This window comes from Dermacentor andersoni, chromosome 6, assembly GCF_023375885.2.
Source record: "Dermacentor andersoni chromosome 6, qqDerAnde1_hic_scaffold, whole genome shotgun sequence".
Classification (NCBI taxonomy): Eukaryota; Metazoa; Arthropoda; class Arachnida; order Ixodida; family Ixodidae; genus Dermacentor; species Dermacentor andersoni.
In genome coordinates this window covers 118607252-118634940 of record NC_092819.1, presented here as the reverse complement: position 1 = coordinate 118634940, position 27689 = coordinate 118607252, and the positions used below count along the sequence as shown (strand labels likewise).

The window sequence follows — 27689 nt, the reverse complement described above, 5'->3', positions numbered from 1 at the left end:
TTCCAAGAATGATGAACTAGAAAACAGGCCACCTCGCAACAATATAATTCTACAGAGTCTTGATGAACCGATTGGCGAAACTCACGAAACATTTTTAACTAATGTTTGGCGGTTATTTTCTGACCCACTGATTAGGCTATACCCGTCAAATCAGCGGCGTCACAAGGTTGCTTGGCCTCAGGATGGCCACCGGCTCGCGGTAATAATGATGTTAGGTTCCAGGAAAAGCTTCAGATCTTGAAAAATGCCTATAAACTAGAAAATGGCGGTCTGCGCTTCACCGATGACTTGTCTTCAAATGTTAGATCTGTTCGCAAAAAGCTCTGCGAGGCCTCCGGTCAATTTCGCGACACATGTTTTGTTGTAAAAATGCCCTATGACGATGTCTTTATTAATAACATTTGCTACTACTGGGATCACGTGTCTAACTCAATGGTGAGATCTTCCAGTAATTTCTTTCGCTCCTCATCTGTGCCTTTAGTTACCAAGCGTACCGATGCCAGCAGCCATACTGTATCACCATCATCGCATCTTCGGCCAGCTTCCACATCGCTTGATTGACTTCGTTTACTCAACAATAATGCACGAAGTATCACCAATAAATTTCCTGCTTTCTTCTCTCTTATTCACTCGTACTCTCCTCACGTTGTTGCCATCACGGAAACGCTGCTATACAAAGGAATTTTTTACACGGAATTCACTCCACCGGACTATATCGCAATTCGGGTGGACAAACAAAACCACAAAGGGCGCAGCGTCGCCCTTTTGCTTCGATCACGTCTTAGATTCTCCGCTTTCCCAGCTTCTCTAGACACGGAGTCAGCCTGGTGCACACGTGGAAAAAAATGCATTTTGTAATCGGCGCTTTCTATTGCCCCCCGGGAAAACGATGGACTCGCTTCAAGCAATCGAAACGTTCATGACCATGCACAACCTAGGTCCTTCCAACTTTACTTGTCTTGGTTATTTCAACGCACCGGGCATTCATTGGCCTTCTCTATCGACGTGTGGTCTTGATGCCACTTTCAATAAAAAAACCTATAAATTTGAGCCAGAATTTGGGGCCTACTCAGATTTGCTGATTTGCGAGCCTACCAGGCAGAAGGCTCTTTTCGGTTTGGTCTTTCTTAGCTCGAACCTTGCCACGAAAGATTACACTTGTGAAGTGGCATAAGGCACATCTGATCATAGGTCTGTTTTTGTTTCACTCCCGTGCATTGTTTCTACTATCTATGCTATCTACATTTCTTACTACATTTCGCGATTTCAATCACGCTGACGATAGCTCTATTCTCGATACATTGACTGATGGCTTCGACACTATTAAAGCACTCAGTATATCAAGTGACGTGAATGTTCTCGTGACATATTGTCACGTGGTAGTGACGGTTGAGGACACAGCAAGAAAACTGTGAATGGCGAAACTAACTTTATTGGGCGAACCTGTGCCCAGAAAAAGAGGCTACAGTCAATGCTCAACCAAAACGGGGAACGCAGTCGGCGATCGTCGAAAATCTGATAAGCGAGTCAAGCGCGTCGGCTTTTATAGATCAGTCGTCAAATGTTCCAGAGTTATCGCTGGGACCTGTGTGTATTCCACAACGTTCTACGCCATTCGCGTCGTACATACATGGAATCAGATTACACAAGTTTCGGCGACAACAGACAGCGGATAGAAGCATCGATAACATTCTAGAAACTTTTGATACATGTAGACGTGTCCTGCGCTGAGCGATAACATTTTTTAGAAGGAAAAACCGCTCACCCGTAAAGAATAAACGAGTTGACGTGTCAATATCTTGAAAATGTTATCATGAAATGTATTGCACACTTCGTTTCCATGGAAAAAAAAACTAATAAAATCCTTGGGATCAACAGAGATATACAACTTTCACGCTGTGCTCGCAGGCTTAGAAAATTGAAGTACTCTCATAACCCTGCGAGGAAGTTGCCGAATCTCATGACATAAATCTTTTCTCTCTCTCTCTCATAGCCTCGTACACACTGCTAGGTTTGCTAATGCAAAGGAGGATCTTTGGTCAAAATATAAATCAGCTAAAGACTTTTTATAGCGTGCAGCTGCCGCTCCTGTTGACAAGTACCCTGCATAAGTTCTGGAGTTCCATTTTTCCTCTTGCCAGCTCTTGTATATCTTTATGTGTCAACAACGAAATGACTAGTGATTCATTGTTAATCATCAACTCCTTCAACGAATACTTTAAGTCAGTTTTTACTTGGGATAATTATATTGTTCCACCTTTTCCTGCAATTATCCAACTTGCCCCATTAAGCATATCTTAGCACAGAAGGTGTCTTAAACCTCATACTATGTATTTAACAAAGAAAAGTGAGGGCCTGATGGAATCCCGAATTTTTTTCCTCGTTTGGTATGCCTTATGGACTTCACGCTATCTTACTCCTATCTTCAAGAAATCACTAACTTCTGGTATAGTGCGTTCATCATGAAAGATGGCTAAGGTGCTTCCGTTACATAAGTCAGGGAGTAAGCAACATCTGTCTAACTACCAGCCAATATCTTTAACCCCATATTCATGAAAAATAGTAGAGCATATATTATACAAACACATTGTGGAATTTTTTTAATCAAATAACATTCTCTCGAATGTACAGCATGGATTCAGACGCAGATTTAGCACAATAACACAACTTGTAGAGTTCACGCATGACATAGCTTCGAACCTGGATAAGGAATTTCCAATGGACGGTGTACTCATAGATTTTTCCAAAGCTTTCGGTACCGTACTTCACTCAAAACAACTGTCGAAACTAAATGTCATTCTTAAGAACCCTCAATTAGTGAACTTGATAGAGAGTTTTTTTTTTTGTCTCACCGCTCTCAATTCGTAAGCTTTAACTCGATCAATTCCTCGGTGGTGGACGTGTCCCCAGGCGTCCCTCAAGGATCGGTCCTCGGTCCTCTTCTTTTCTTACTATGTACTAATGATTTAGCACGTCGGATATCATCTAAAGTCTGAATGTGTGCAGATGACTGCGCATTATATGACGCCATTTCATTTCGCTTTGATCATGTTCGCCTTACTTAATCATTCCTCAGATTTTCCAAATGGTGTGAAACATGGAAAATTAATATTAACTACCCTAAGACTATTGTGATGTCCTTCCTTAATAAAGCTATCGCATTCTTTTTCGGCTGCGAATTTATTGACAATCTAATTCAAGGCGTTTTTGAAAATAAATATATTCATCTCACTTACATCACTAACCTGTCCTGGTCAGGGAACATTGATTCCATTACGACTAAAGCTCTACAAGAACTCGGTTATTTACGTGGTACGCTATCTAATTCTCCGCGCGACGCTAAATCGCTGTTATATAAAACAATTCTTCGCCCTATACTTGAGTATTGTAGTATCGTTTGGAATCCCTACAAGCAGTACGAAATAGAGTTGAGGCCGTCGAAAGGAAAGCGATTCGATTTATCTATCGACGTTATGACCACCACTTCTCACCATCGTCAATCATGTCCTTACTCAACCTAACATCTCTCGCCGAACAGCGACACTTTAATTCTATAAAAAATTTTCACGGCATTATTCATTCGTCTTGTCGCCTCTCCAGTAATGAATATACCACCTTTGCAAAAATCTCTTCTAGTAGGAGACATGAAGTGCTTAACATTCCCCCTTTCTTGCACGCACTAATACTCTAAGTATAGCCTTTTCCCTCAAATGACTGAAACTTAGAATTCGCTACCAGGAACCAACCGTTCTCTCCCATTAAAAGGAAGCTTTAGCTCGGGACCAACTCCGACGCGGCCAATTGAAATACATGTAAAATGCAAAAACGTTTTTCTGAGATAACCCCTGGACCGATTTTAATGAAGTTTGCTGCATTTGAGAGAGAAAGTTAAATTCCAGTGACTACTCAAGCGGAATTTCTATTTAAGGCTTGAATTTTGTTACAAAAATTTTTAAAATTTCGGAAGTTAAAAAAAATCAAAGCACGAAGTTTAATAATTCATAACTGCGCATCAAGAATAGATATCGCAGTTCTGTGAACGGCATCCATTAGATCATTGAAAGGAAAAAAATTCTAACTGTAATTTTACATCTTACGTGAAATTCTTACGTTGTTTACAATGGTCCTGCAAAAGCTGTATTTCCATGCTATTATGTTTTTTGGAGATTCATGTGTAACATATCAATTTTGTCCGCTTTGGATGTACTAATAGATGAATCTAACATAATTGTATTATCATTTTTCGTTTATTTGTTGCAGATTTGTGAACTTGATAGTATCGCTTGCTGAAAATGTTTGATATTTGCCAATTTTTAATAAAAACTTCACAACCTAAATTTAAAATTCGAAACAAACGGTCGCTAGATTTTAAGTTGTTCTTTTAACTGCAAAGAAACCTCATCAAATTTGGTGCAGTGGTTGAAGAGAAAAACGAATTCTCCTTTTACATGTATTTAGATAGGAGCACCTAAGCTAAAGCTCCCTCTTAAATGGATTCTTGTCTGCGCTCCCTCAACATTGCGCTTAACTTTCTTTCTTTGCTGCCTATTGTATTTGCTTTTTTGTATTATATTGTATTAGCCACTCCTGTTAAAACCCCGCCCGGGGCTGCAGTATGTAAATATAAATAAAATAAATAAATATGTCGGGAGCTTGCCCGTGACGCCGATGACGAAAGCGAAAATACACCTGGTGTGCCCATAGTATCGTCATCGCAGTCAAATGTAACAGGCAAACATGAGCTGCTTGCTATTCTGTTTTTTTTTTCTTGTTGTTGTTGTTGTTGTTGTTGTTGTTGTTATCCTTGTTCTTCACTCCTGTTCTACCTCTCATTTCCTCCAAGTCGCCATGTCGCTCTCGACCATAAGATGACGCATTTGTTCTTTTATTGGATGATGTTGTGAATATTACAACGAAGCAGCGCATAATGAAAGGCAAGCGACGTAGCAATGATGCTATGCAGAAGGCCTTAGAGCCCTTTCGTGGCATGAAGCCACATCACCAACTCCTAAAGGGTTTTTACCCAGTTTTGCGTTGCGCGTGAGCGGCAAACTTTTTAGACGGCATCACAAACAAGGTTTTCTAAAATAAAAGCTATTTGGAGACATTCTTATGGAAACAGCAGGGCCGTTGCATGCATCCGCAAAGAGCTCCTACATGTAACGCATTCAATGCAGCTTGACAACATCCAGCAAGAATGCTCAATCTAAAGCTCGAATATTCTCTCCATAAATCAATCTGCCTCTAGTTTCAGGCTTACTTGGATAGTTATAAAGCGTGCAGGAGCTCCGCTTGATTGCTTCAATATTCATCATTCATTCGAAGTGAAATAAAATGAGTTACAACATCTCTGTGTTCAACAAATAGAAAAATTATCGTACTTACTTAGTATCGGGTCTGTACATGAACACTCTAAATGTCAGTCCTTTTTTAACTGGCTTAGTTATTGCGGTCTCCACTCGTTCTTTGGTAAATCGACCAGACTAAGAAAGGAGATAGTGAAAACTGAGAGAACAGAAAATATTTACGATAATTGTCATAATCAATTGTTATGTACGCTGACTTTATGATGCTGGCCCAACCTTATGTTGTGAAAAAAACAACTATATGGAAAACAGACATGAAGTTTCAAATGATCTCATTCGTATAGCACTATTCGTGAAGCTTAGTCAAATAAGGCTTCAGTCTTTGTTTCTTGCAAACTACTGCTTATTTCCATTACCACAACCTAACTTTTGGTGACCTGTCTCGAGGGGTATTATCATTTATCATTTTACAAATCTACTGAGCGTAAATTGTTTTCGTTAGAAAGGGCCAAACTGGGCTGGTGCCGCTGAGAAAATACATCAGCGCCTGTTCAACGGTGAATTCCCGCAGTGTTGCTCGCTATTACATAATCAAAATAATACCTAATAATAGATTTTAATTCAGTGACGGTGATCACCACCGGCCTATTCCCACAGAGCCTCGGTTTATCAAAGACTCGTGACTTCCGGCGCTTCGCTGTGCTCCGCAAAACGTACTTTTCTAAACACACCTGGCATTATTACTTGGGAACTTCGCGCAGTTTGCGGTATATATCTATGTATGTCTCCAGGTAACCACTTTCCCACCTACTTGAGTCACTGGGTATATCTGTTTATTTATTTATTCATTCACATCAGCTTACAGGCCCATTGAAGGACATTGAGTAAGGGGGGGGGGGGGGGGGAACAGTGATTACATAACACAAACAGTAAAGTGCAACATCGTTATTTAATATTATCACGCAATGTTTCACGATTGGAGATGGATGCAATGTGATCAGGGATACCGTTCCAATGTGCAATAGCTCTAGGTAGTGGAGATAACTTAAATGCCTGAGTTTGATAATGAGTGAGCATGAAACTGAAAGTGCGTTGTGAATGCGACGAGATGTGCGAGCAAGAGCTTGAAGCGCCAAACGGTCAAAAGTATTACTATAAATGTACCTGTAAAATAGACATAAAAGACAAATGATCAGACGTTCCAATGACTGAAGTGCAAGGTGTTGATTCGGGTAATGGTCGAACGATAGTCGTAGTTGCCAGCGATGAATCTGGCTTCGCTATTCAGAAAGGCTTCCAACATACAAATGAGATAATCTTTATTGGTTAACCATGTGGATGAAGCGCATTCCAGTTGTGGGGGAACATAAGTAAGATATGCTAACTTTTGTACATTATCAGGCGCGTTGCCCAAGTTTCTGCGCAGGTAGCCGTAAGATTGACAAGCTTTGGATAAGACAGTTGCTACATGCGTTGTCCAGGTTATGTCCGATGATTGATAAACGCCGAGATATTTTTAGGATGGGGCAGTTGAAACTAGGGTATTATTAAATGTATAGTGAAACACAAAGTTAGTGCGCTTTTGAGTAAATGACCTTAACTTACATTTGGAGGCAATAAGGGACAGCTGCCAAGTTACCCACCATCTATATGTCAGTTCAAGGTCATTTTGGAGAGTAAAATGATCATCTAAACAGTTAATATTGCGGTAGGTGACGCAGTTGTCAGTGAGAAACCTAAATGAGGATGGAAGGTTAGTGCACAAGTCATTGATATATACTAAAAAAAATAATGCACCTAACACGCTGCCTTGGGGGACACCGGGCGTAACGTCACAAGGGTTAGACGAACACTGTAAGTTGCTGACGCTGTAACTTGACCACTGTAATTTGCTAACGCGAAAACAAGTAGTTACGTAGCCAAGAAAGCGTTAATGAATCAATACAATGGACAGGCAACGGCAATGAGGTACACTATCGAGCGCCTTAGCGAAATCAAGAAAGAGGCAATCGGTTTCATCGTTAGCGTTCATATTAAAGTGAAGGTCAGCCGTGAATTCAAATAACGAAGTGTCATATGTGTAGCCTTTCCTGAAGCCATGCTGGTTAGAGAAAAAAAAGCTATATGATTCGAAGTGATCGTAAATATGAGAAACTATAATATGTTATAGTAATTTACAGCATATGTATGTAGTGAAATAGCTCTATAATTATAAGGCGAGTGTTTATCACCGGATTTAAAAAGGGGAACTACTTTACCAATCTCTCGTTCATTAGGCGGCTCACCTGGTCATAAAAGCTGGTTAAATAGGAAACGAAGAAAGCGACTGGAAATATCAGTAGCATTCTTCAGTATTTTAGCGTTCATCTGAAGAATGCCAGGAGAAATAGAAACTAAGATTCGTGACGAGGTTCGCAATACCCTCAGCAGTGATGGTGATTGGAGCAATGAAGAGAAGGGTTGTTAAGGAATAAATGGCACATTGGGACAATTTTCCTGTTTAAGAACAGGGGCGAAATACGCATGGAAAGCAACCGCAGAATCTTCGTCAGAAAGTGGACATTGTTTTTAATCGTGTATTATAATGCGATTAATAAACTTACTGTAGGGAGAAACTGTGTGCCAGAATTTTTTAGGATTATTTCTGATAAGTGAAAGCAAGTCCTGAGTATAATGTTTCATCTTTGCTGCGCCTAATGCTTTACACAAACTCGTAATGAATCCTTGTATTGAACCTAGTACGACACAACATTTTTACGTTTCCCAGTATTGTAGAAACGTTAATTATTTCATAATGTTCGAAGTTGTTTAGTAAACGAAGCGCTATTTTTAACGTTGGATATAAAGATTAGCGGCACATACTTGCCAACTGATTGCAATATTTTTTGCTTAAAGAGAAACCAATTCCCATTCACGCTCCCTGAGGCAAACGACTGCATAAAATGTTCGTTATAAAAATCTCCTAGTTCGGTGTTCAATCTATCCCAATTACAACGGTTATAATCTCGAATAGTTTTAGTCGCTGAAACTGTAAAAGGTAAAGGTAGTATAATTTGGTAATTAGGCAGATTGTGTTCCCTAAATCCTTCTATATAAGAAGTCGGACACGTAGTATGTGGTGCAGTCGGTAAAACCAGCTAGTACAGCTGTGGAATTTTGGTACCGCTGTGGAATTGGATAAGAACTCGTGTTACGCTGTAGTCAAGAGTTAAATCGAGAAAAACTGATCAGGCGCGCCATGTGGTAGACATAGCAGACTGATCGGTGAGCGGATAATTGAAATCCCCACTAAGCTATATTACGTCAGCTGAATATAGTTGTGTAACTCGCTGTATGTTATCACGTATTTCCTCAGAAAAAGAAGAATTTGCGTCCGCAGAGTGATAACATGAGCCTAAAAGTGTTTTAGCGTAAGATGTAGCGGATGAAGCCCAAGTTATTTCTATCATAGGGTTAGGTCAAGGCGAAACGATAAGACCGCTTATAACACGCCGCCTCCTCTTTAACCAACACGCTTACATCGATATATGTTATTGTTGTCCTTATCTGAGAAGAGTTCGTCATTAGTTACGTGAGGATAGAGCCAGGTAACCGAGGGTATTAATATGTCAGCATCACTATCATCTCAACAAGAAATTAACTCGTCCCTCTTGTGCAGTAGAGTTCGAATGTTAGCAAAAGACACAGATAAGGATGACGTCATTAACTGACCCCTCTTACGACTGCACATGTTAGCCCCATGCAATCTCCTAGGCAGCACAACTACCTTGTTAGAATTATCGAAAACGTAGGTATTATTATCAATGCGAAGCTTATCTACGGATAGCTTGAAGGGTTTGTTTTGCGCCTTCGCGTATTCGAGAATCTTACGGCTCGCTTCTCGCGTATGCAATCTTCGCGTATGCAAATGTAAATCTTCGCGTATGCTAAAAGCGGGTGCCTTACGCTTACGTGCATTCGAAAAAATCGGTTCTTTGTCCTTGAAAAAGGTAAACTTGACAATGACAGGCCTTCGTTTATTCTTGATAAATCTGCCTAGCCGTTGCACTCGTTCTAGCTACGAACTTCTTACGGAGATGCGTAGGTGATCTCAACAAAACTTCACTACCTCATCTTCTGAGACTGCCCAATTGTGACTGGAGGTCATGATTTGAGCGAAAAAGGAGAAGGTTAGGCCGACGCAACCTATTTTCCGCATAATCGCACCTATTCGTAATTTTTGACCGCTGGTTCGTGAAATCACGTAAAACGTCAGCCGAACCAGAAGGTGCGGTCACAGACAGAGCAGCATTGATTTACCTTCGTACATAAACTTTTTATTTCGTTGTCAGGAGCTTTCAACTTGTTATACATGAAACGAAGAGCGTCAGCATCCGCACCTACTCCGTCTGTGAGACGTGCGACGTTGTTTTTTCTTTTTTTCAAGCATTTCTAGTTTGCGCTTTAGCTGTTTATTTTAGATCTCTGCGGTAGCATGTTTAGAAAGTGAGGCTTCGTGGCTTTCCGTGAGATCACGTGTTTCATAAAGGGCAAGCGCGAATGCGTCGGCCTCCGACTTCTCCATAGGATCAGGATTCGACTCCACATCACCCGCTAGTAATAATAAAAGTTCACGCATGGTACCACATACATACGCACAACGCAAGAGTCGCTTCAATAAGCCCCTAAGCTCTGTTGGGCACGACACCGCAAGGAAGCAATGGGTGCTACTTATACAAGAAGCGATATTCAAGTAACCAACCTGAAAGAGCAAAGACCGTAAGGGTGGCATGCTTCCCGCGGTGTCGATTCCAAACCGGCTATTGACAGACTGATGCGTATACCTGGTACTGCGCAGGCCATCTATCGTGACCGGAGAGGCACGTTGCCAGATGAGGTCATTTCCATCCAAGGCTGGAATACCAAGCGTCAACGGTCGCAAGTCCAGATGCCGGGAATCGGGTACAAGCCAAGACAAGTCGGGTACTCCGGTGCGTGCAGCGCATGAACTGTCGGTCAACCTGGAGGCCTTCCCCTTTTGCCATCAGGTGAAACCATTCACTGCACGAAGATTGGGTGCCGAACAGGATAATGTTGAACTGGAACAAAGCATAGAAACCAAAGCAAGCCAGAAGGAGCCCAACAGCCCGCAGCACACGGTACTGGTAACAGTGACCTGAAAGAGCAAAGGCCGGAATCTTTCGCACGGTGTCGCACCCCTGATCAAATATGATCAAATAGGTAGTGCGCCTCCTTGCTCTTCTGAGAGATCCGGGTTCGAAACAAACCGTCGTACCAACTTCGTTGAATAAGTACCTGTCATATGCAGTATAGTAAAGCGGTGAAAGCGGTGTTCTGGGCGTTTGGCGATTGAGAAGGGGCCGTTATAGCCACGTTCAAGAGAACGAGGCGCGTAAATACGTGCGAAAACATGACAGGACGTCTGCAGGCTTCAGGGCAAGAGAACGCCACGTCGATTCGTGTGAGCAGAAGTATGGAAGGACGGAAAGTATGCATAAAAGTTCGCAGACACTGCACAATAAAAGTGTATCAATAACATAGGCCGTAGGATATGCAGTGACAAAATCACGCGGCAAGCGGAAGGTGGAACTGTAATCAATCTCACCTGCTGAGCAGGGGAGCTCCAATTGGACGGTAGATCAAAGGCCAAGTAGTGCAACTGGCAGATGTGAAAGCCGCTCATTAGTACGCGTGGGAAGCCCAATTGTTCTTTCAAATGCCCATGCCGCCACTCGACGATACCGTTGAATGCTGGGTGACAAGCAGCGCACACATGATTGCGCACACAGCCCAGAATTCATGGGAGAGATATGAAAAGAACGGACTTAAACTGTTTGCCGCCGTCAGTAGTCAGCATAGATGGCCCAGCACGATCCAACTAGATAGAAAAGTGTGGGTGTTTGACAGTGTCCGAGGTGATGCCAGGCATGGGAGTCTGTTCAGGCCATTGAGCGCGCCAATAACTACACACAAAAAAGTACATATAACCAAGGGATAGTGGCAAAGATCTGTCGATATCTAGATGTCTGGTGTCAAACTGCTCATCAGGAAGCGGAAATTGTCCACATGGAGGCTTAGTGTGATGTCGAAACTTGAAATATGTGCAGCCTGCGCAAGCATGGACCCAGTCCCGCACGTCGGTGCGCGCACGAAGGCAGACGTTCTGTACCGTGATAAGGCCTTCCGAAGCCGGTACGTCTGGATGGCAGAGCGAGTGCAACGAGACAGAAACAGTTCCTACTTTCTCGTGACTTCACGAATCGCTATGCCCACTGCGCGATCTAGGCGCTACTTCATCTCTCCAACACCAGGTGGTGTGGTGTCAACTTAACACCTCTGGCTCTTACTGCAAAGCACTCCCGGTGTGCCTGGGCTTGAATCCGTCTACCAGCAAGCGCATTACATATATTATTTTCAAATGTCTTAGTTCATAATACCTTGGCATGCCTACATGACGACCTTCTATACATTACGACGTTGTCTACACTTGACATCGAATAATTACATACTGTGCTTGCATTTTAGCGCTGCTCCCAGTCAGTGTGCTACTACCACCGGACACCGGCAAAACGCCCACTGAGCCAAGTAGAGCCTTTGCACTAGAACAGCACGGCGAAAAAGAGAATTCACATGCATGCTAATACGCTTTGCTGAAACACCACATCAGAGCGTGATGCCGTGGTCAGTGGAAGGGAACGTATTCCAGGTAGAGTAATCTAAAGTACCGGAGGCGTGGAAGCCCGGAGTCAGACACCTGTGTCGCTGTGAGAAAAGGTCAGGGAAACTAAGGGAGACCTGTTGTGGCGTTGATGCCGATGCTGTTCACAGCGTCAGCTGCACGGCTGATACTGCCTGATGCTGTCAGTCGCGACTTCGGCAAAGAAAACAAGTTGACGGAGCTCTCTTAGAGAATGGTTGGCGCTAAAAACACGCATAGTAGAAATGAGAGGCTTGTGCTGGGCAAGGATGACAAATTCTCGAACTTCAGTAAGTGCCTCAAGTGCTTGACATCAACGTAGGCTGCGAGCAGCTTCCGTCCAAAAAGAGTTATGTCGGAGCACCGTATCACGCACCTTCTGTGGCATGAAGGAACATCGAGCCACTACAAAGATCGGCTGGCACGGCTAATGAAGAAGCATTTGCCATAGTGCTAATGGCATCCTTTGGTAAAAATGTTGCAAGAGCGTGGCATCAGCAAGTTTGGTCTTAACAGCTGAAAAGGGTTGATCGATGGCAGGGCTTCAAGGCAGAGTGGCGGACTCGCCATTTAAAGTAGAAGGAAGCGCCTCAAGAGGCTTCAGTAGAGCAAATTATTTAGATATAAAAAGACGGTAAAACGACACCGACTGCCTACGGACATTGGATGTTGATAGGCGAGGAGGGCCTGTACTTTGTCAGGCAGTGCAGTGATGCCTTACTTGGTGATGCGATTTCCTAAAGAAACGTCTCGGAAACAACAACCTGATATTTGTCAGCATTGGCGACTGCATCGTATACAAGTGGAGGGGCAAGCACTTGATCGAGATGTGCTTTGGGCTTACTCGACATTCTTTCTTAAGACGGGATCAGTGCAGGTAGAGCAAAACGATGCACCCCTCGTGATTACATCTATAAAACAATGCAATATTTGTTGGGCATCACGCAAGTCAAAAAGCATACGCAAGAACTCCAAGCCACCAAGTTAGCGATTGATAACAGCTTTGGACACATAGGCCGATTTAAAAGGGATTTAGTGATAAGTCTTCACCATGTCTCTCCTTCGCATATGTCGTGGTCATAACTACAAAAGGCAGCACAGTCATCCCAATTTTGAATAGTGGTTAGCAGTGGAGTACAGTGACAGTTTTTAGCTCAAGAGTGGAAACACTACCGCCGCTCGTTGCTGATTTTAGGCAATATTAAATAAAAGATCACATTCATCAGAGGGAATACCCATAGAGATACAAAGGGGTCATTTAAAACACCAAGGGAAGCTTATAGTGGTAGTGGGCCAACTGGTATTTGGGGGCGGGTCAACTTGAAGTTTAGGGGTAGACCAACTAAAATTTGGACATGAGCGATCTTAAAACTTTTGGGAGGGTCAAACGAAATTTGGAAATGCCTAAGCTTAAACTTGGCAGTGGCCCAACTTGAAGTGTTTGGTTGGCAAACATTAAATTTCAATTGGCACACTTTCTAATCTAAGGCGGCCCACACCATAATACTGGCTGGCCCACGCCAAATTTCAGTTGACCCACCTCCAGATATAAAGTCTGCCAACCCCTTATTGAAGTTCACCCGCGTCCAAATTTCAAGTTAGCCCGTCCCAAATTTCAACTTGGCTCACCGAGAAATTTAAGCTGGCCTACCCCGAAATAAATTTGACCACCTCCCAGGTTTCAACTTGGCCCACATTCAAATTCCACGTTAGACCATTCCCAAATTTAGGCTGGGCCATCCTCAAATTTCAAGTTGGAAACTTTTTATAGTTTATTTGGGCCACTCCCAAAGTTGAATTGGTCCAGCGCTAGATTTCAAGTTGGTCCCCCCCCCCCCCCCAATTTACAATCGGTGCAATTCCAAACTTTTATTTGGGCCATGCCCAAATTTCATGTTTGGCCACCCGCATGTTTTTATTTGACCGACGTTACAAGTGAAGTTGGCATATCGGCAAATTTGGATTAGCTCACTGCCAAATCTAACTTGGCCCACCGCGAGTTCTCAAGTTCTAGGTTGGCCCACTTCCAAATTTTCAGTTGACCCACCCCAAAATTTCATTTGGAACACCCATACTACAAGCTTCCGCGTCCGTTTTCTAAGACCTGTGTATCTCTATGAGTATTTTCATAGAGATATTTCCACTAGGAAATGTCAACATTAGAAGAAACGAGGTACAGACAGGGCCAACTATAAGAACGGCTTCGGCCAATGGCTTGGAGACACTCCCATATGCAGGATGTAGAGACGAGTGTGTGCGCCGATGGTCTAACATAAAGCGGACTTTTTCTGACATTCCTTCAGCAAGTAGGAAGCCAAAGCTTAGGCACATTTACGTAACATTAAGACTTTTGACTGCAGAATCCCACGTTATTGGCGAGAAACAAGTGAGCCTAACTAAGAGCTGCGCAATGCCGCGGTCGACCCATTTCATTGCTTCAGCCGATTATGCCTAAAGAGCCTTTACGACTTCTCAATCATATGGAATTTGACGAGGAGCTTCCTGCCCCTCTCATGCATTGGAGAACCATCCAAGCGAAGCAAGTAGTATGTCGCAAGGAGCAGAATTAAATCAGGAAACGCGGGAGTGTACTAACCCGTCTCTTGACAACGAGAAGAACGCCGAGGCAGGTCTTCCTCGTGTGTGCACAAAAGACGACTGGCACACAATTCTTTAAGGTATACTAAAAAAACACACATTAGAAAAGCGTGAAGAAAGACGAGGCGGGAACCGAAAACAAAAATTAAAGATCGTCAGAAAACTCGGTCTTCGCTGCAAGAGGGGAAAGCCACACCAAGCGTGATTTCTGGCGTAGAAAGCGTCGCGGCACACCGCCACTTCCAAAGGAGGATAAAAAGATTACTGCGACACCGCGCGAGGGCCTCACAGTCAATAATCTACTCGGATCAGTGCTCTCTATTCCAGTGATAGAGGTCTGCCGGAACAAATTTGGAGGGGACAGACTTTTACTGCAGTTCCACTCCGAATGACACATCATTGACATCACACGAACAACTGACAGGCAGGATGACAGAGATCAGCCAGATAAAAATCAGGGGACAGATTCACCCCTTTATCACGTACGTGGCAGACCCTAAGAACGTCTTCCGAGGTACCGATCACGGACTGCCACCCGAAACGAGGCAGGCAGAACTGACGGACAACTTATGAATATGGATGCAAGGGGCAAACACAGAGAGAGCCAGGATGCTGGGCTCTTGGAAGTCAGTAATAATAACCACACAGGCCAGATACTACGTAGGTACCTCTATTTCATGGGTGCAGATACAATCTGTTACCCATATAGGCCCATGATGCAAATTTGAAAGATATGTCGGTCAACAGGACATACAAAGCATGTGTGCCTGAACCCAACCGCCAAAGAATGCTCCAAGTGTTGCGCATCTAATACTAACCAAGGACACCAATATGTCCCGAGATGCGGTGAGCAGCACGCTACGGGAGACAAATCGTGTAGAAAAATAACAGAACACCTCGCTTCCCGAATATCGCGAGTGGAGCAGCCCCGAAGATAAACGTAATGGACCAACATGGAGAGGTAATTTCCGCAGCTCGAGCAACACCAGTAAAAACTTCCTCGCAGCTTCAGCTTCGACAGAGAAGTGGCGCAGCAGAGCCGGCAAGGTCGGGATCAATTTACCCAGCAACAACCAACTAAATTAAATAAACTCAAGGAGCCCTCCGAGAAACCTAGCCTGAAGAAAACATCAAGAAGCAGTGGAGAGAAGAGTTCCCCTCAGGCCATGAAAGAGGAGAAAGCGGCAGCCACCACATACAGGACAATAAACCAGGTGAGCTGCGTGAGGGCCACGTCTCCCAGTGCTCCAATAATTTATGGCCATCAGTACAAAACAGTTATAGAAGAGAACAAAAGTTTACCTCAAGAAATTAAACAGCTTAGCAATCAAATAGCCCCGCAGTACGGAGTACCAATGGGCAAACTCATCAATGAAGGAAAAATTCGAAACTGCCAGTGGAACACTTCAAATCAAATTAAAGCTTTCCCTTTAACAGCCCGGAAGGCCTTACAGTACAGTATTGTAAATAAAACCTCGCGGTCGGTACGGAACCCCAGCCAAGGTTTGAAAGAGGTGAGAAAGCGTCCTACATACGAAGAGTAAAGAGAAATGAGCGAAGGAATAGTAAAAGACACTTTAGGTGCCAGGTCGCAACGTATCTAACTAATAAAGGAAGTGCAGACCCAGGTTTAGGAAAACAGGGAGGACGTAGGAAAGTTGTATAAATTTCAGCGGATAAGCTGACGGGAATTAAAGCTTTCATCGGAGAAGAACAGAACTCACAGGCAGTATGTTAACGAAGCCAAGGCAGGCTTGCAGTGGGCAACAAACAAGAGCCCCCTCTGCACCGCGGTTGGTGACAAACCACCAAACGCGGGCCACGACGACGCGGACACGTCAATGTAGCATGAACAAATATTAAAAGTGCTGACAAATTAGAGATTTGGTGGTAAAACTATCGCAATCTTCAGAAGCGCCCAGCAGTGCTCCAAAATTAGATAAACCCTACATTGATTCTGCCAGAAGTAATATGCCTGCAGGAAGTTGGCTCGTTAGCAAGAATAGCGTAGGAAACGTAGAGCACAGAGAATGTAGCCCCCATTCTATGAAGGGAGGCAAGGGGAGAACTGTGACAGTAAATCTATACAGTCGTCCTCACGATAAAAGCGAGGGCTTTGTCACACTCCCTACGGATACAGTCAGATTCCTGGTGTTGGGAGTCTAACACATCGAGCACCGCTTGCGGTTACCCGAGGGATTCTGCCACTAAATACGCCTCGAACACGCCATACCAAAACTTGAGCTCAGCCTAGTTGCACTACCCACCACGCGTACTAGGAGGGGTAGCACGTAAGTAGAGACACGTTGACAGACCTCCCCTTCGCACATAATATTAAGGACACCAACTGCACAAACCTCGAACAGTATATAGGCCGCGATCACCCCTGAATGAGAATTTATCTCTCGACCACAAAACTATGCATGGTCATGGGAGACGTGGTGTTCACTGACCGGGAAAGGTTCCAAAGATACGATCCCCGACCCGACTCCATACAAGAATCGATGGGGAATTCTTCAGAATGAATAAGATCACCACACAAATAACAATATATAAACGCATCGCAAGAACAGCAGAGGCGCCTACAGTAGACAGGCACCTGCTCTACCTGATGAAAAGCTGGCACAGCATACTGAAGAGGTGGAAAATCCAGAGTATGAATAGGAACCTTCTCCGCAGAATCGCTACTCTTGCGATGGAGGTGAATCAATACGCTATGAAAATTGTAAAAGGGCGATGGATCTAGCTCTGAAGCTCGCTGTAGGACGCTCTGAGCACTGCAAGAAAAAGTGCGGAATCCTGGGGGATGCTCCACCCTAAAAAATCAAAAGCGCCGACGAGCAGAACATTACAACATATAATGTCGGAGTTTTCGGGTACGAATGAGGAATTAATACAAGCGTTTAAAGACAGACATCGGACCAAACACCAATACTACTACGAGTCAGATTAACTACACGTATGTAAAAACAAGAATCGACGCCCCATAATCAAGGGAGAGGTGTATGCGGCAGCTGAAGCGGCCTAGAGAAATACTGCCACTGGGACAGGTCAAATTACAAACGCAATGATTAGGAACCTCAGTGATGAGATCATAGAGGCAATGGGAAAACATTCTAAAGAACACAATTGGCTCAAAGGGAAAATCCCCAATGAATGAAAAGAAGCCAAAATTGTACTGATACTGAAAGCCGGGAAGAATCTACCCTACCGGCAATCAAGCCCATACATCTGACTTCCTCCAAGGGGGTGTAGCTTTTTGAACGACTTATTCACACTCGGCCTCAAAATTTGATAGAGGACAATGGCCTAGTCTCAGCCACTATGCTGGGTTTTCGCAGCGGCCTCTACACTCAAGACACGTTACTCCTTTTACAAAAGGAAGCTCCATACTCAAAGGAGGAAAACATTTAATGCTAATCCTTGATCTAAAAGGAGCCTTCAGCAACATCTCGCATAAGACAAACCTATCAGAAGTAAAGAACAACGGATGTTCTGCAAACACATTTGATTACATAAAGGCTTTGCTCACAGGGAGGAGGAAAGCTCGCGCGGGCACTGGATGGTGTACCGCCGTTTCGCTGCACCCTATATGCGGCTGATAACACTTTATGGTCAACCCGTGGTTCCCTGGCTAGCAAGCAGCAGACATTCTAAACGGCTGAAACACCAGTTGAAAATTTGCCAGGGCCAGCGGGCTCAGTTCTGCCCCAGATAAATCGAAAATTGTCAGGGTACATGGGGGAGAAAGAAGAAGTCGAATAGTGCGGACGCTTTGACATCGGCTACTGCTTTCATCAATGTTCTCGAGTGCTTCGCCCTGCCAAAGCGGGCGGGCGAGTTATGCCTTAATAGACGTGAAACGTCAAGAGGAATCTACCGATACTGGATTTTCGTCGGCGGGAGGACTTTTCGCCGTTCTGCGAGGGTTTGAAACACGGCGAGGGTAGGCTTAGGCCTACTCCCGCGCATGTGGGACTTTTAATCTACGATGCACGTTGTGGAAGGAGAAGATATTACTGAATAAGAGGCATCCCACACGGGATGAAGGTGGCGTACGGCCGCAGGCCCGGCAGGCGCAGGGAAGAATATTCTTCGGCTCAAGACGGTGGAAATACAAGTGGAGACGTAGGGACGGCGGCCGCACCGCCGCACCACGCGACGTGATACCACGCGTCACCACTGCTTCGATGATGACGATGATGCGTGGTGTTTTATGGCGCAAGGGCCAGGTTTGGGCAAAGAGCGCTATGATAGGAGGTAATGTTGACGATGTATTAGGGAAGATGTGACTTGGCTGTAAAGTGGCCTAAAAATAGTCTCTGTAAAGTGCGTAAAATCTATGTGCTATGAAATTATGGCGATGACTAATGGCGAATACTATGAACATTAAAATCCATCGAGGAAGAATGATGTAAAATAGAAAATATATAACATGGTAGAATTACTTGGAGCACTGCTGCCTCGCCAGAGCCCTTGAAACACAAGGGCCTAGAGGCATGTGCTATACGGGAGCTATCACAGTGGCATCCTGTGAAGAGAGGACCCACTATGAACATGTGGGGCTAACAACATGCAAGAAAACATCTTTCAGAAAACTTAGGACTGCGTTCGCGTCAAATAAAGGTTCTGGGCCGAGTAGCATTGCAGGATGTAAAGGGATGTGCTGCCGGTTTGCTAGAGAAAAATGTTTCCTTCTGTCAGATTCGGCTGCCCGACACTCCAGGATGACGTGGAGGACGGTCAGCCTCTCCCCGCATCTACCGCAGGTTGGAGGATCATTTTCAGTGAGTAAGACGTTATGCGTGCCAAATGTGCGTCCTATTCTGAGGCGACAGATTAGGACATCTGTTCGCCGTGTTTTGTTACGGAGGGCCAAGAACCTAACTGTGGCTTTATCACGTGCAATTTGTTATTTACTTCTGCGTCCCACATACGTTGCCAGTGGTTTCGCAGTTTCCTTCTTAAGGAAGGCTTCAGGTCTGTGACAGGGACCGAAGCAGTAGGATTAACTGCATGCAATGAAATTGATGTGGCCATCTGGTCCACTAGAACGTTACCCTGGATGCCCCTATGGCCAGGCACCCAGCATATAATCGCATGCTGGTTAGATGCATATGCTTTACATAACACGGAATAGAGCTCAATTATAACAGGATTCTTGTGCTTACAGAACGATATCAAAGACTTCAGAACACTTAGGGATTCCGTATATATAACTGATTTTTGGAGTTTTGATTTCCTTATATGCTTCACGGTCGACAATATTGCGTAGGCCTCAGCCGTAAAGATACTAGTTTCCGGATGCAGTACGTCGGATTCCGAGAAGGATGGACTGACGGCTGCATAGGACACCCCGTCGTGTGACTTCGATGCGTCCGTGTAGAACTCCGTGCAGGAGTATTTGTGCTGGAGTTCCCGGAAATGCATTTGGATTTCAATCTCTGGAAGGTGTTTTGTAGCTTCCATAAAAGATATATCGCATTGTATCAGCTGCCACTACCAAGGAGGTAGCAGCTTGGCTGGATGCATTCGGCGAAGCTCGAGGAGTGGGACATGCATTTCATGACTAAGCTCCCTCACACGCAGCGAGAAAGGCTGTCTTACGGAGGGACCGTTATGAAAGAGTGTAGCACATGTCACCCCGTTAACTGTATTATAGCACGGATGTTGAGGTATAGAGTGGACTTTCAGAAAATATGTTTGGCTGATGTATGTTCTCTGGATATGAAGTGACCACTCATTCGATTCTGCATATAAACTTTCAACGGGACTTGTCCTGAAAGCGCCCGTGGCTAAGCGGATACCTAGATGGTGAACAGGGTCTAGCATCTTTAGCGCACTCGGGGCGGCAGAATGATAGATCACGGCACCATAATCTAATCGTGAACGAATCAGGCTCTTATAGAGATTAATTAAGCACTTCCTGTCACTACCCCACGTAGTCTGGGATAGAAGTTTCATTAGGTTCATTGTTTTCAGACATTTTTCTTTAAGTTGTTTAATGTGGGGGACGAAAGTGAGTCTATAGTCAAGTATAACACCTAGAAAATTGTGTTCTTTGCTTACGGGTATCTGTTGTCCACATAGTTCTAAGCAAGGATCTGGGATCAGGCCTCTCTTTCTTGTAAAAAGAACACAAGAACTTTTGTTAGGATTGATCTTTAAACTATTTTTGTCTGCCCACATCGACACTTTGTTCAGGCCATGCTGCACCTGTCTCTCGCAGACTGCGAGGTTACAAGATTTGAAAGCTATTTGAATGTCATCCATGTAGACAAAGTAAAAGATGGCCGGCGGGAAAGAAGCACGAAACGTGTTCATCTTCTCGATAAAGAGCGTGCAGCTGAGCACGGCTCTTTGGGGTACACCCTTTTCTTGCGTAAAAGGACGTGAAAATACATTGCCGGCTTTGACCCGGAAGGTACGATTGGACAGATAGCTTTCTATTAGGTTAAGCATATTACCATGGGTGCCCATTTCTAACAAGTCTCTCAAGATTCCGTAGCGCCACGCTGTGTCGTATGCCTTCTCCATATCGAGGAGTATGGATAGGAAAAACTGTTTGTGTACAAATGCATGAGTCGCCGATTTATCATTTTTTCAAACGCCTTACAAATGCAACTTGTGAGGGCTATCGGGCGGTAACTTGCCACTGAGGAAGGGTCCTTGCCTTGTTTCAAAACAGGGACCACAATGGCTTCCTTCCATGCGTTTGGAAGGCACCCTGCATCCAAGATGGTGTTGAAAAGTGTGAGTAGTGTAACTTGCCTGTCATTGTGTAAGTTTTTGACCATTTCATACATGATTCTATCAGATCCTGGTGCGGAGCTCTTGCATGCGCTCAAGGCAGCTCTCAATTCGGCAATACTAAAAGGACGGATGTAAGGCTCATTCTCTCGACATTTTCTTGTTAATGGCTTACGTTCTTCTATTTGTTTATATTTCAAGAAGGATTGCGAATAATGAATTGAACTTGATACGCTCTCAAAGTGCTCCCCAAGTGAGTCTGCCTAATCTTGCAGTGTATCGCCCTGTGTATTTACCAGAGGGAGTGAATATGTTTGTCTCCCTCTAATTCTATTTACCCTGTTCCAGACTATGGCCTCATCTGTACACGAGTTAATACTCGATAAATACTTCTGCCAGCTTTCTCTTCTGGCCTGTCGGCGGGTTCTCCTACCTTGGGACTTTACTTTTTTAAAGTTGACAAGATTTTCTGCAGTGGGCGAAGCGCGTAGCAACCCCCACGCTTTGTTCTGATTTCTACGTGCGATTCTGCATTCATCGTTCCACCACGGGACATACCGTTTGCATGCCGAGCCACTTACTTCACGTATGCATTTAGATGCGGCATCTATTATGAAGGCTGTGAAGTACTCCACAGCAGCATCGATTTCTAAAGACATGTCATCCCATGATATACTAGTTAAGTTTCGGAATGTCTCCCAGTCTCCTGTATCAATCTTCCACCTAGGAGCCTGTGGTGGATATTCGTTTTCTTTAAGTGTTCTCAATAGTATGGGGAAGTGGTCTCTTCCGTAAGAATTGTTCGTAACTTCCCATTCGAGTTCAGGCAGTATGGACGGGAAAACTATGCTCAGATCAATTGAAGAAAAGGTATTGTTTGCAAGACAGTAATAAGTCGGTTTCTTCTTATTCAGAAGGCACGCACCAGCAGAAAAAAGGAACTGTTCAACAAGGCGACCTCGCGCAGCTATACGAGAGTCGCCCCACATTGTGCTGTGCGCATTGAAATCGCCAAGAACAACATAAAGTTCTGGCGATTGATCTATAAAGGATTGGAATTCATGCTTCGTTAATTTGTAGTGTGGGGGTACGTAAAGCGAGCAAATGGTGACGAGTTTATTTAGAAGAAAAGCTCGAACCGCCACTGCTTCAAGGGGCGTTTGTAGCTGTAAACGCTGACAGGAAATACTTTTATGAATAAAAATGGCAACACCGCCCGATGATACGACAGCATCATCGCGATCTTTGCGGAACCTGACATACGGTCGGAGAAAGTTTGTCTGTTGTGGCTGTAAGTGTGTTTCCTGTAGACACAGCACTTTTGGATTGTGTTTTTGGATAAGCTCTTGGAAGTCGTCAAGGTTCCTAAGAAGACCTCTAACGTTCCATTGAATAATTTGTGTATCCATATTGAAAGTAAATAAGTGCTGTGTGTATGGAAACGGAGGTGATGCATTAGGTTACAGAGCTCTTTCGAGGCCCTGTAACGGGGGTTCTGCCCTTTCTGGAGCGTTCGAGGGAGCCTCGCCGCTCCTTAGGCATTTGGTGTGCCTTGAGGGCAGGCGTAGTGTGCATTGCCTCTTGTGAGGCGCCGGACACGTGCTCTTGCGAGCGAGAAGTTACAAGAGAGAGTCCTGCCTTGGAGGGCAAGACCCCTGCGCCCACCAGCCCGGAGGACGATGGGGCACCCTGCGGGATTTGGCTGCGCCGGCTGTTGCCAGCGCTGGAAGGGGCCGGGGAGGTTGGGGCAGCCTCGGCTGCGCCCACCTTAGGGGTCGATGGTCCCCTCTGCTGTGTTGACGGAGCAGCACTAGCTGCAACCGCCGCGGGGTCAGATGGCCTAACTGCCGACTCACTGCCTGTGGGTCGGACAGCCGCCGGAGGCCGTTGTGACGCTGCCCCCTTAAGCGCCACATCGGCAAAGCTGCTCTTAGACAGGTATGACACCCGCCTACGTGCCTCTTTGAAAGATATGGTTTCTTTGACTTTGATTGTCAGAATCTCCTTTTCTCTTTTCCAGGACGGGCAGGACCGCGAGTATGCGGCATGCTCGCCATCACAGTTCACACAATGTAGAGTGTTCTGGCATGTTTCGGAGGAATGTTCATTGTCAGTGCACTTGGCACATGTCAGCCGGGCTCGACAGTTCTGTGAACTGTGGCTGAACCTTTGGCCCTTAAAGCATCTAAGAGGATTGGGCACGTATGACCTAACACGAAGTTTGATATAACCGGCCTCGATGGACTCGGGGAGGACACTTGAACCGAAAGTGAGTATCAGGTGTTTCGTCTTGATCTCTGTACCATCTCGCCTCATCTTAATTCGCTTAGCTTTATGACATTCTGTTAACTGAAGCCCTCCAAGAGTTCAGCTTCAGTGAGCTCTAGCATGTCATCGTCCGAGACAACGCCGCGGGTGGTGTTCATGGTACGGTGCGGGGTTACTGTTACTTGGGTCTCCCCAAATGACCCAAGTTTCGGCAGTTTCTCGTACTGCTTCTGATCGTTGAGCTCCAAGAGGAGATTACCACTTGTCATTCTCGACGCCTTATATCCTGTTCCAAGAACTTCAGTTAAAGACTTCGAAACAAGGAACGGTGAAATGTTATGCACTAGTTTGTATGGCTTTTCTGAGTGCATCAAATGGAATCGAGGAAAGTTGTGGACTTGTCGTCCGAAAAACTGAAAGAGATCTTCGGTGCGCCCTCGTTTCTGAGGGCGATCAGGAAGTTTGGGGAAGGAAGTTTCCATGAAAATATATAAAAATTCGGCAACAGCGCCGACCACCCACCACGGAGCCCAACAAGGGGACGTGGCAGAGCTTGCATGCAAGTCTGCACGACGCCAGTCGTACGCCGCCACTCTAACCAAATATGGTGTACTCAAGGTTGGATAGCCACACAGGGTTAACCCTTGCCGCCAAGAAGAAGGAAGTAAATAGAAGAGAGAAGGAGACAGGAAAGGTGGAAAGTAAGGGAAATACGAAGGTTGTAGGAAGAGAGAGACAGGAAAAGGCGACTGCCGATTTCCTCCAAGATGGTCAGTCTGGAGGTGCTGTCTATGTGAATCTGAGGCCGAAAAGGTGTGTTGCCTCCGCCGAGGGGCCTTCAAGGTCCATACACCCAGCATCGCCTGAAACCCCCGAATCCCCTTTTCCCCAGACACGGCTAAGCCGCGCACGGCTGCACGCGGGAGGGTCCAACCCTCGTGTGCTCGAATACGTGGTGTCGCCACATACCAAACGCCTACTGACACCGACGCCCCTGCGGGAACCACTGCTTCGAGGCTGCCTCGACTGCCGAGGGACTCTTTTCTCATCATTGTCAGACCACGCGACGGCCTGAATGAAACAAGGTCAGTAAAATACGCTTTGAGCAAACCATGGCCTTGGCGGCATCCTTGGCTCCAGCCGCAATTGAAGAGGACACGATGTGTCCCAATGGAGCTCGGAACATTTTTGCGGTGTGTACTCCTCACGAGAAAAACGCAGACGCGTACGCCCAAGTGCAGCGAATCAGGCTCGGTGAAGGCACGTTTGGGGTGGCGGGTTTGGGGTGGGCTCCACCCCAGAAGACGTGCAGAGGTGTCATAAGAGGAGTCGACGTGGAAGTAAGCGAGGCTCAAGTCAGAGCGAGAATTGTTAATCATCCGAATCCGGGCGCTTTGTAGGCCAGGCGGATCAAGAACACTACAGCGGTGGTGGTACTTTTCGAGGGAATGAGGGTGCCCAACTACGTGGCACGCGGCGCGAGTATATCTCGCTGCACGCTCTGCCGACGGCACACGGAAGTCTGCTACGGTTGCGGAGGACTGGGACCCCGGGCTGACGTGTGTCCCAACCTGGGAAGCAAGTGGTGTCGCAGCTGCGGCGAACGATTGGGGGCGGAATATCACCAGTGTGATCCTAAATGCACGTTGTGCGGCGCACACCCCACAGCGGCCAAAGAGTGTAGGGAGAAATTTCAAGTTCCATATATCGTCAGAAGAAGACGGCTGCGGCGCCGTCGACGCGCCGAGCAGCTGAATCGGCGAACCGACGTCATCACGACGGGCGGCAGAAGCCGCTCACGCACGCCAGCTGTGCAGGAGCGCAGCACCGAAAGAAGCCGCTCTCGCCGGCCAGCTGCACGGAAGCGCGGTGCAATCAGGTCATGCTCCATATCAAGTGGTCGCTCGGTTTCCAGCGTGAGGATCCAGAGGAAGCCTACCTGGGCAGACGAGAGCGACTCGGAAACGACTGAGGGAGAGGTCCAGCAAAGAAAGATGTTGGAGGAACTACTTAGGATAAGCGGAGAAAATCAGGAAAGCGTAAACCTTTTGGGCTAAAGAGTGACAGTACTAGAAAAAAAGGCGGCAATTAAGGCCAAAGCCAAGGTCCGAGCGCAAAGAAAGGTAGTGAATCACTCCGAGGTTGCTCCGGCTGTAGAGCAAGGCATGTTAATGTAGCATCATGGCGGGCGATCACAAAGAGCTGGTAATATGGCAGTGGAACTGCGCTAATTTACAAAGGCGCAAGGCTCCGCTACGGCAATTTTTGGCGAATGAGGTGGAAAAACCACAGATTTTGTTATTACAGGAGACACTATGTAACGACCCTACCCCCTCTGGCTTCAACACTGTGTCGGTTAGAAACGAGGGAGGCAGAGGACTTGCTACGATTATTAAAAAATTCTTGCCTTTATTGAACATTCAATCCAATCTGGACGGGGTACGACGGAGGCTCTTATCGTGGAGGTTATAGCACATGGGCGTCTTAAGCAAAGTGTCTTTGTGCTTATTGTCTTTAGCCCGTCGTCGGACCAGAGACAGACATTTAACTCCCTGCTTTGGAACGCGACGTCGATAGCCAAGCACTCTCCTATGATAGTTCCCGGGGACTTTAACGGCCCTCATAATGCAGGGGGCTACATCAGACGGACTGCAAAAGGATAGAACCTGGCGAGGATCCTGGATGATCTCGCGTTTTCAGTAATCACTGACCCAGTGTTCCCCACTAGGCTGGGCACATCAGTTGCACGAGACACAAGACCTGATTTCGCATGTGTAAGGAACCTAGGTAACGTAACCTGGGCCAGTGAGCAGGAGAACCTGGGCAGTGACCACTTCATAGTAGTGGTAACTTTACGGGTGCACGCCCGACCGGCCAAGGTATTTTAAGTCACGGACTGTGAGGAGTTCAAGAAACATAGGAAGGAGCGAACGACCACATTTTCCACGTTTGGCGAGACCATTGAATCGCTAACGGAGGACATCGAGAGGGCTACTAAGGTAGTACAAAGGAAGCGGAGGTCCTAAGAATGAATCCGCACCTAGGGCACCTGTTGGAGGCTAAATTGTCAATGCTGATGAGGTGGAAAACACAAAGGTTAAATCGCAGGCGGAGAAAAAAGGTTGCGGAGCTGAATAGAGAGATCGAGAGACATTGCGCAGAGCTCAATAGGCTACAATGGGACGAGGTCTGCGCGGCAGTAGACGGGTCCGTGCGCTCAGAAGGGAAGTGGAACGTCCTCAAGCACCTCCTGGGTGACGCACAGACAAAGCATAATCTAAGGCAAATACTTAGTAAAGTCATACACCAGCACAAACAGGAGGGAGGTACTGAAGAGTCACTTTTGAATGCGATCGCGGATAAGGTACCTTCCTATAGGGCCGACGCAGGAAGAGTATTATCCGCAAATACAGGCTATTGCGAAACCTGGACGATAAGGCAGTGGAACTACTAACTAAGGAGGTCAACAGGGTGTGGGAGACTGGACAGGTGCCTGACGGATGGAGGTTGGCTATAGTGACACTCATCCCTAAACCAGGAAAACCCCTTCATTTGGACAACATGAGGCCAATATCACTAACCTCGGGCATAGGCAAAGTAGCTGAGCACGCGATCTTGAACAGGGTTTCAGGGTACATAGAGCACAGAGACATCTTCCCACATAATGTGGTTGGTTTTCGGCGCGGCCTATCGGCGCAGGAGGTTATGCTAATGCTAAGGAAGCAAATCTTTGATAGCGGCAGCCGGGACGTGAGAGGTATTCTCGCCCTGGATCTCACTAAGGCGTTCGCCACAGTGTCACATAGATACATTCTGCAGGCCACGGTCGGGATAGGCCTGGGAGTCAAATTCCAGGCCTTTGTCAGGTCCTTTCTCATGAATACAACTGCTACTATTCAGGTGGGGCAGATTCGGTCGAGCGAGTACAGATTGGGGACTCGAGGTACCCCTCAGGGATCAGTCATATCGCCACTGCTCTTCAATATAGTCATGAAGGGTCTATCAGTCACGCTGGGCAGCCTCCAGGGCACAGGTCACGCACTTTACGCAGATGACATCATGATCTCGTG

The 27689-nt window shown here is 45.8% G+C and overlaps 1 protein-coding gene across 3 annotated transcripts in view; it reads right to left on the bottom strand.

Annotated features, from left to right (window-relative positions):
• LOC129382418 (uncharacterized) overlaps positions 1-27689 on the bottom strand; it is a 216846-nt gene that overhangs the window by 143822 nt on the left and 45335 nt on the right. For all 3 annotated transcript variants that reach the window (XR_011895268.1, XM_055066304.2, XM_055066306.2), the window contains exon 3: positions 5386-5483. Coding sequence is in view for 2 of the 3 variants with exons in the window: in XM_055066304.2 (XP_054922279.1) it covers positions 5386-5483 (98 nt within the window). In the remaining variant the exon portion in view is untranslated. The remainder of the gene's footprint in view (positions 1-5385; positions 5484-27689) is intronic.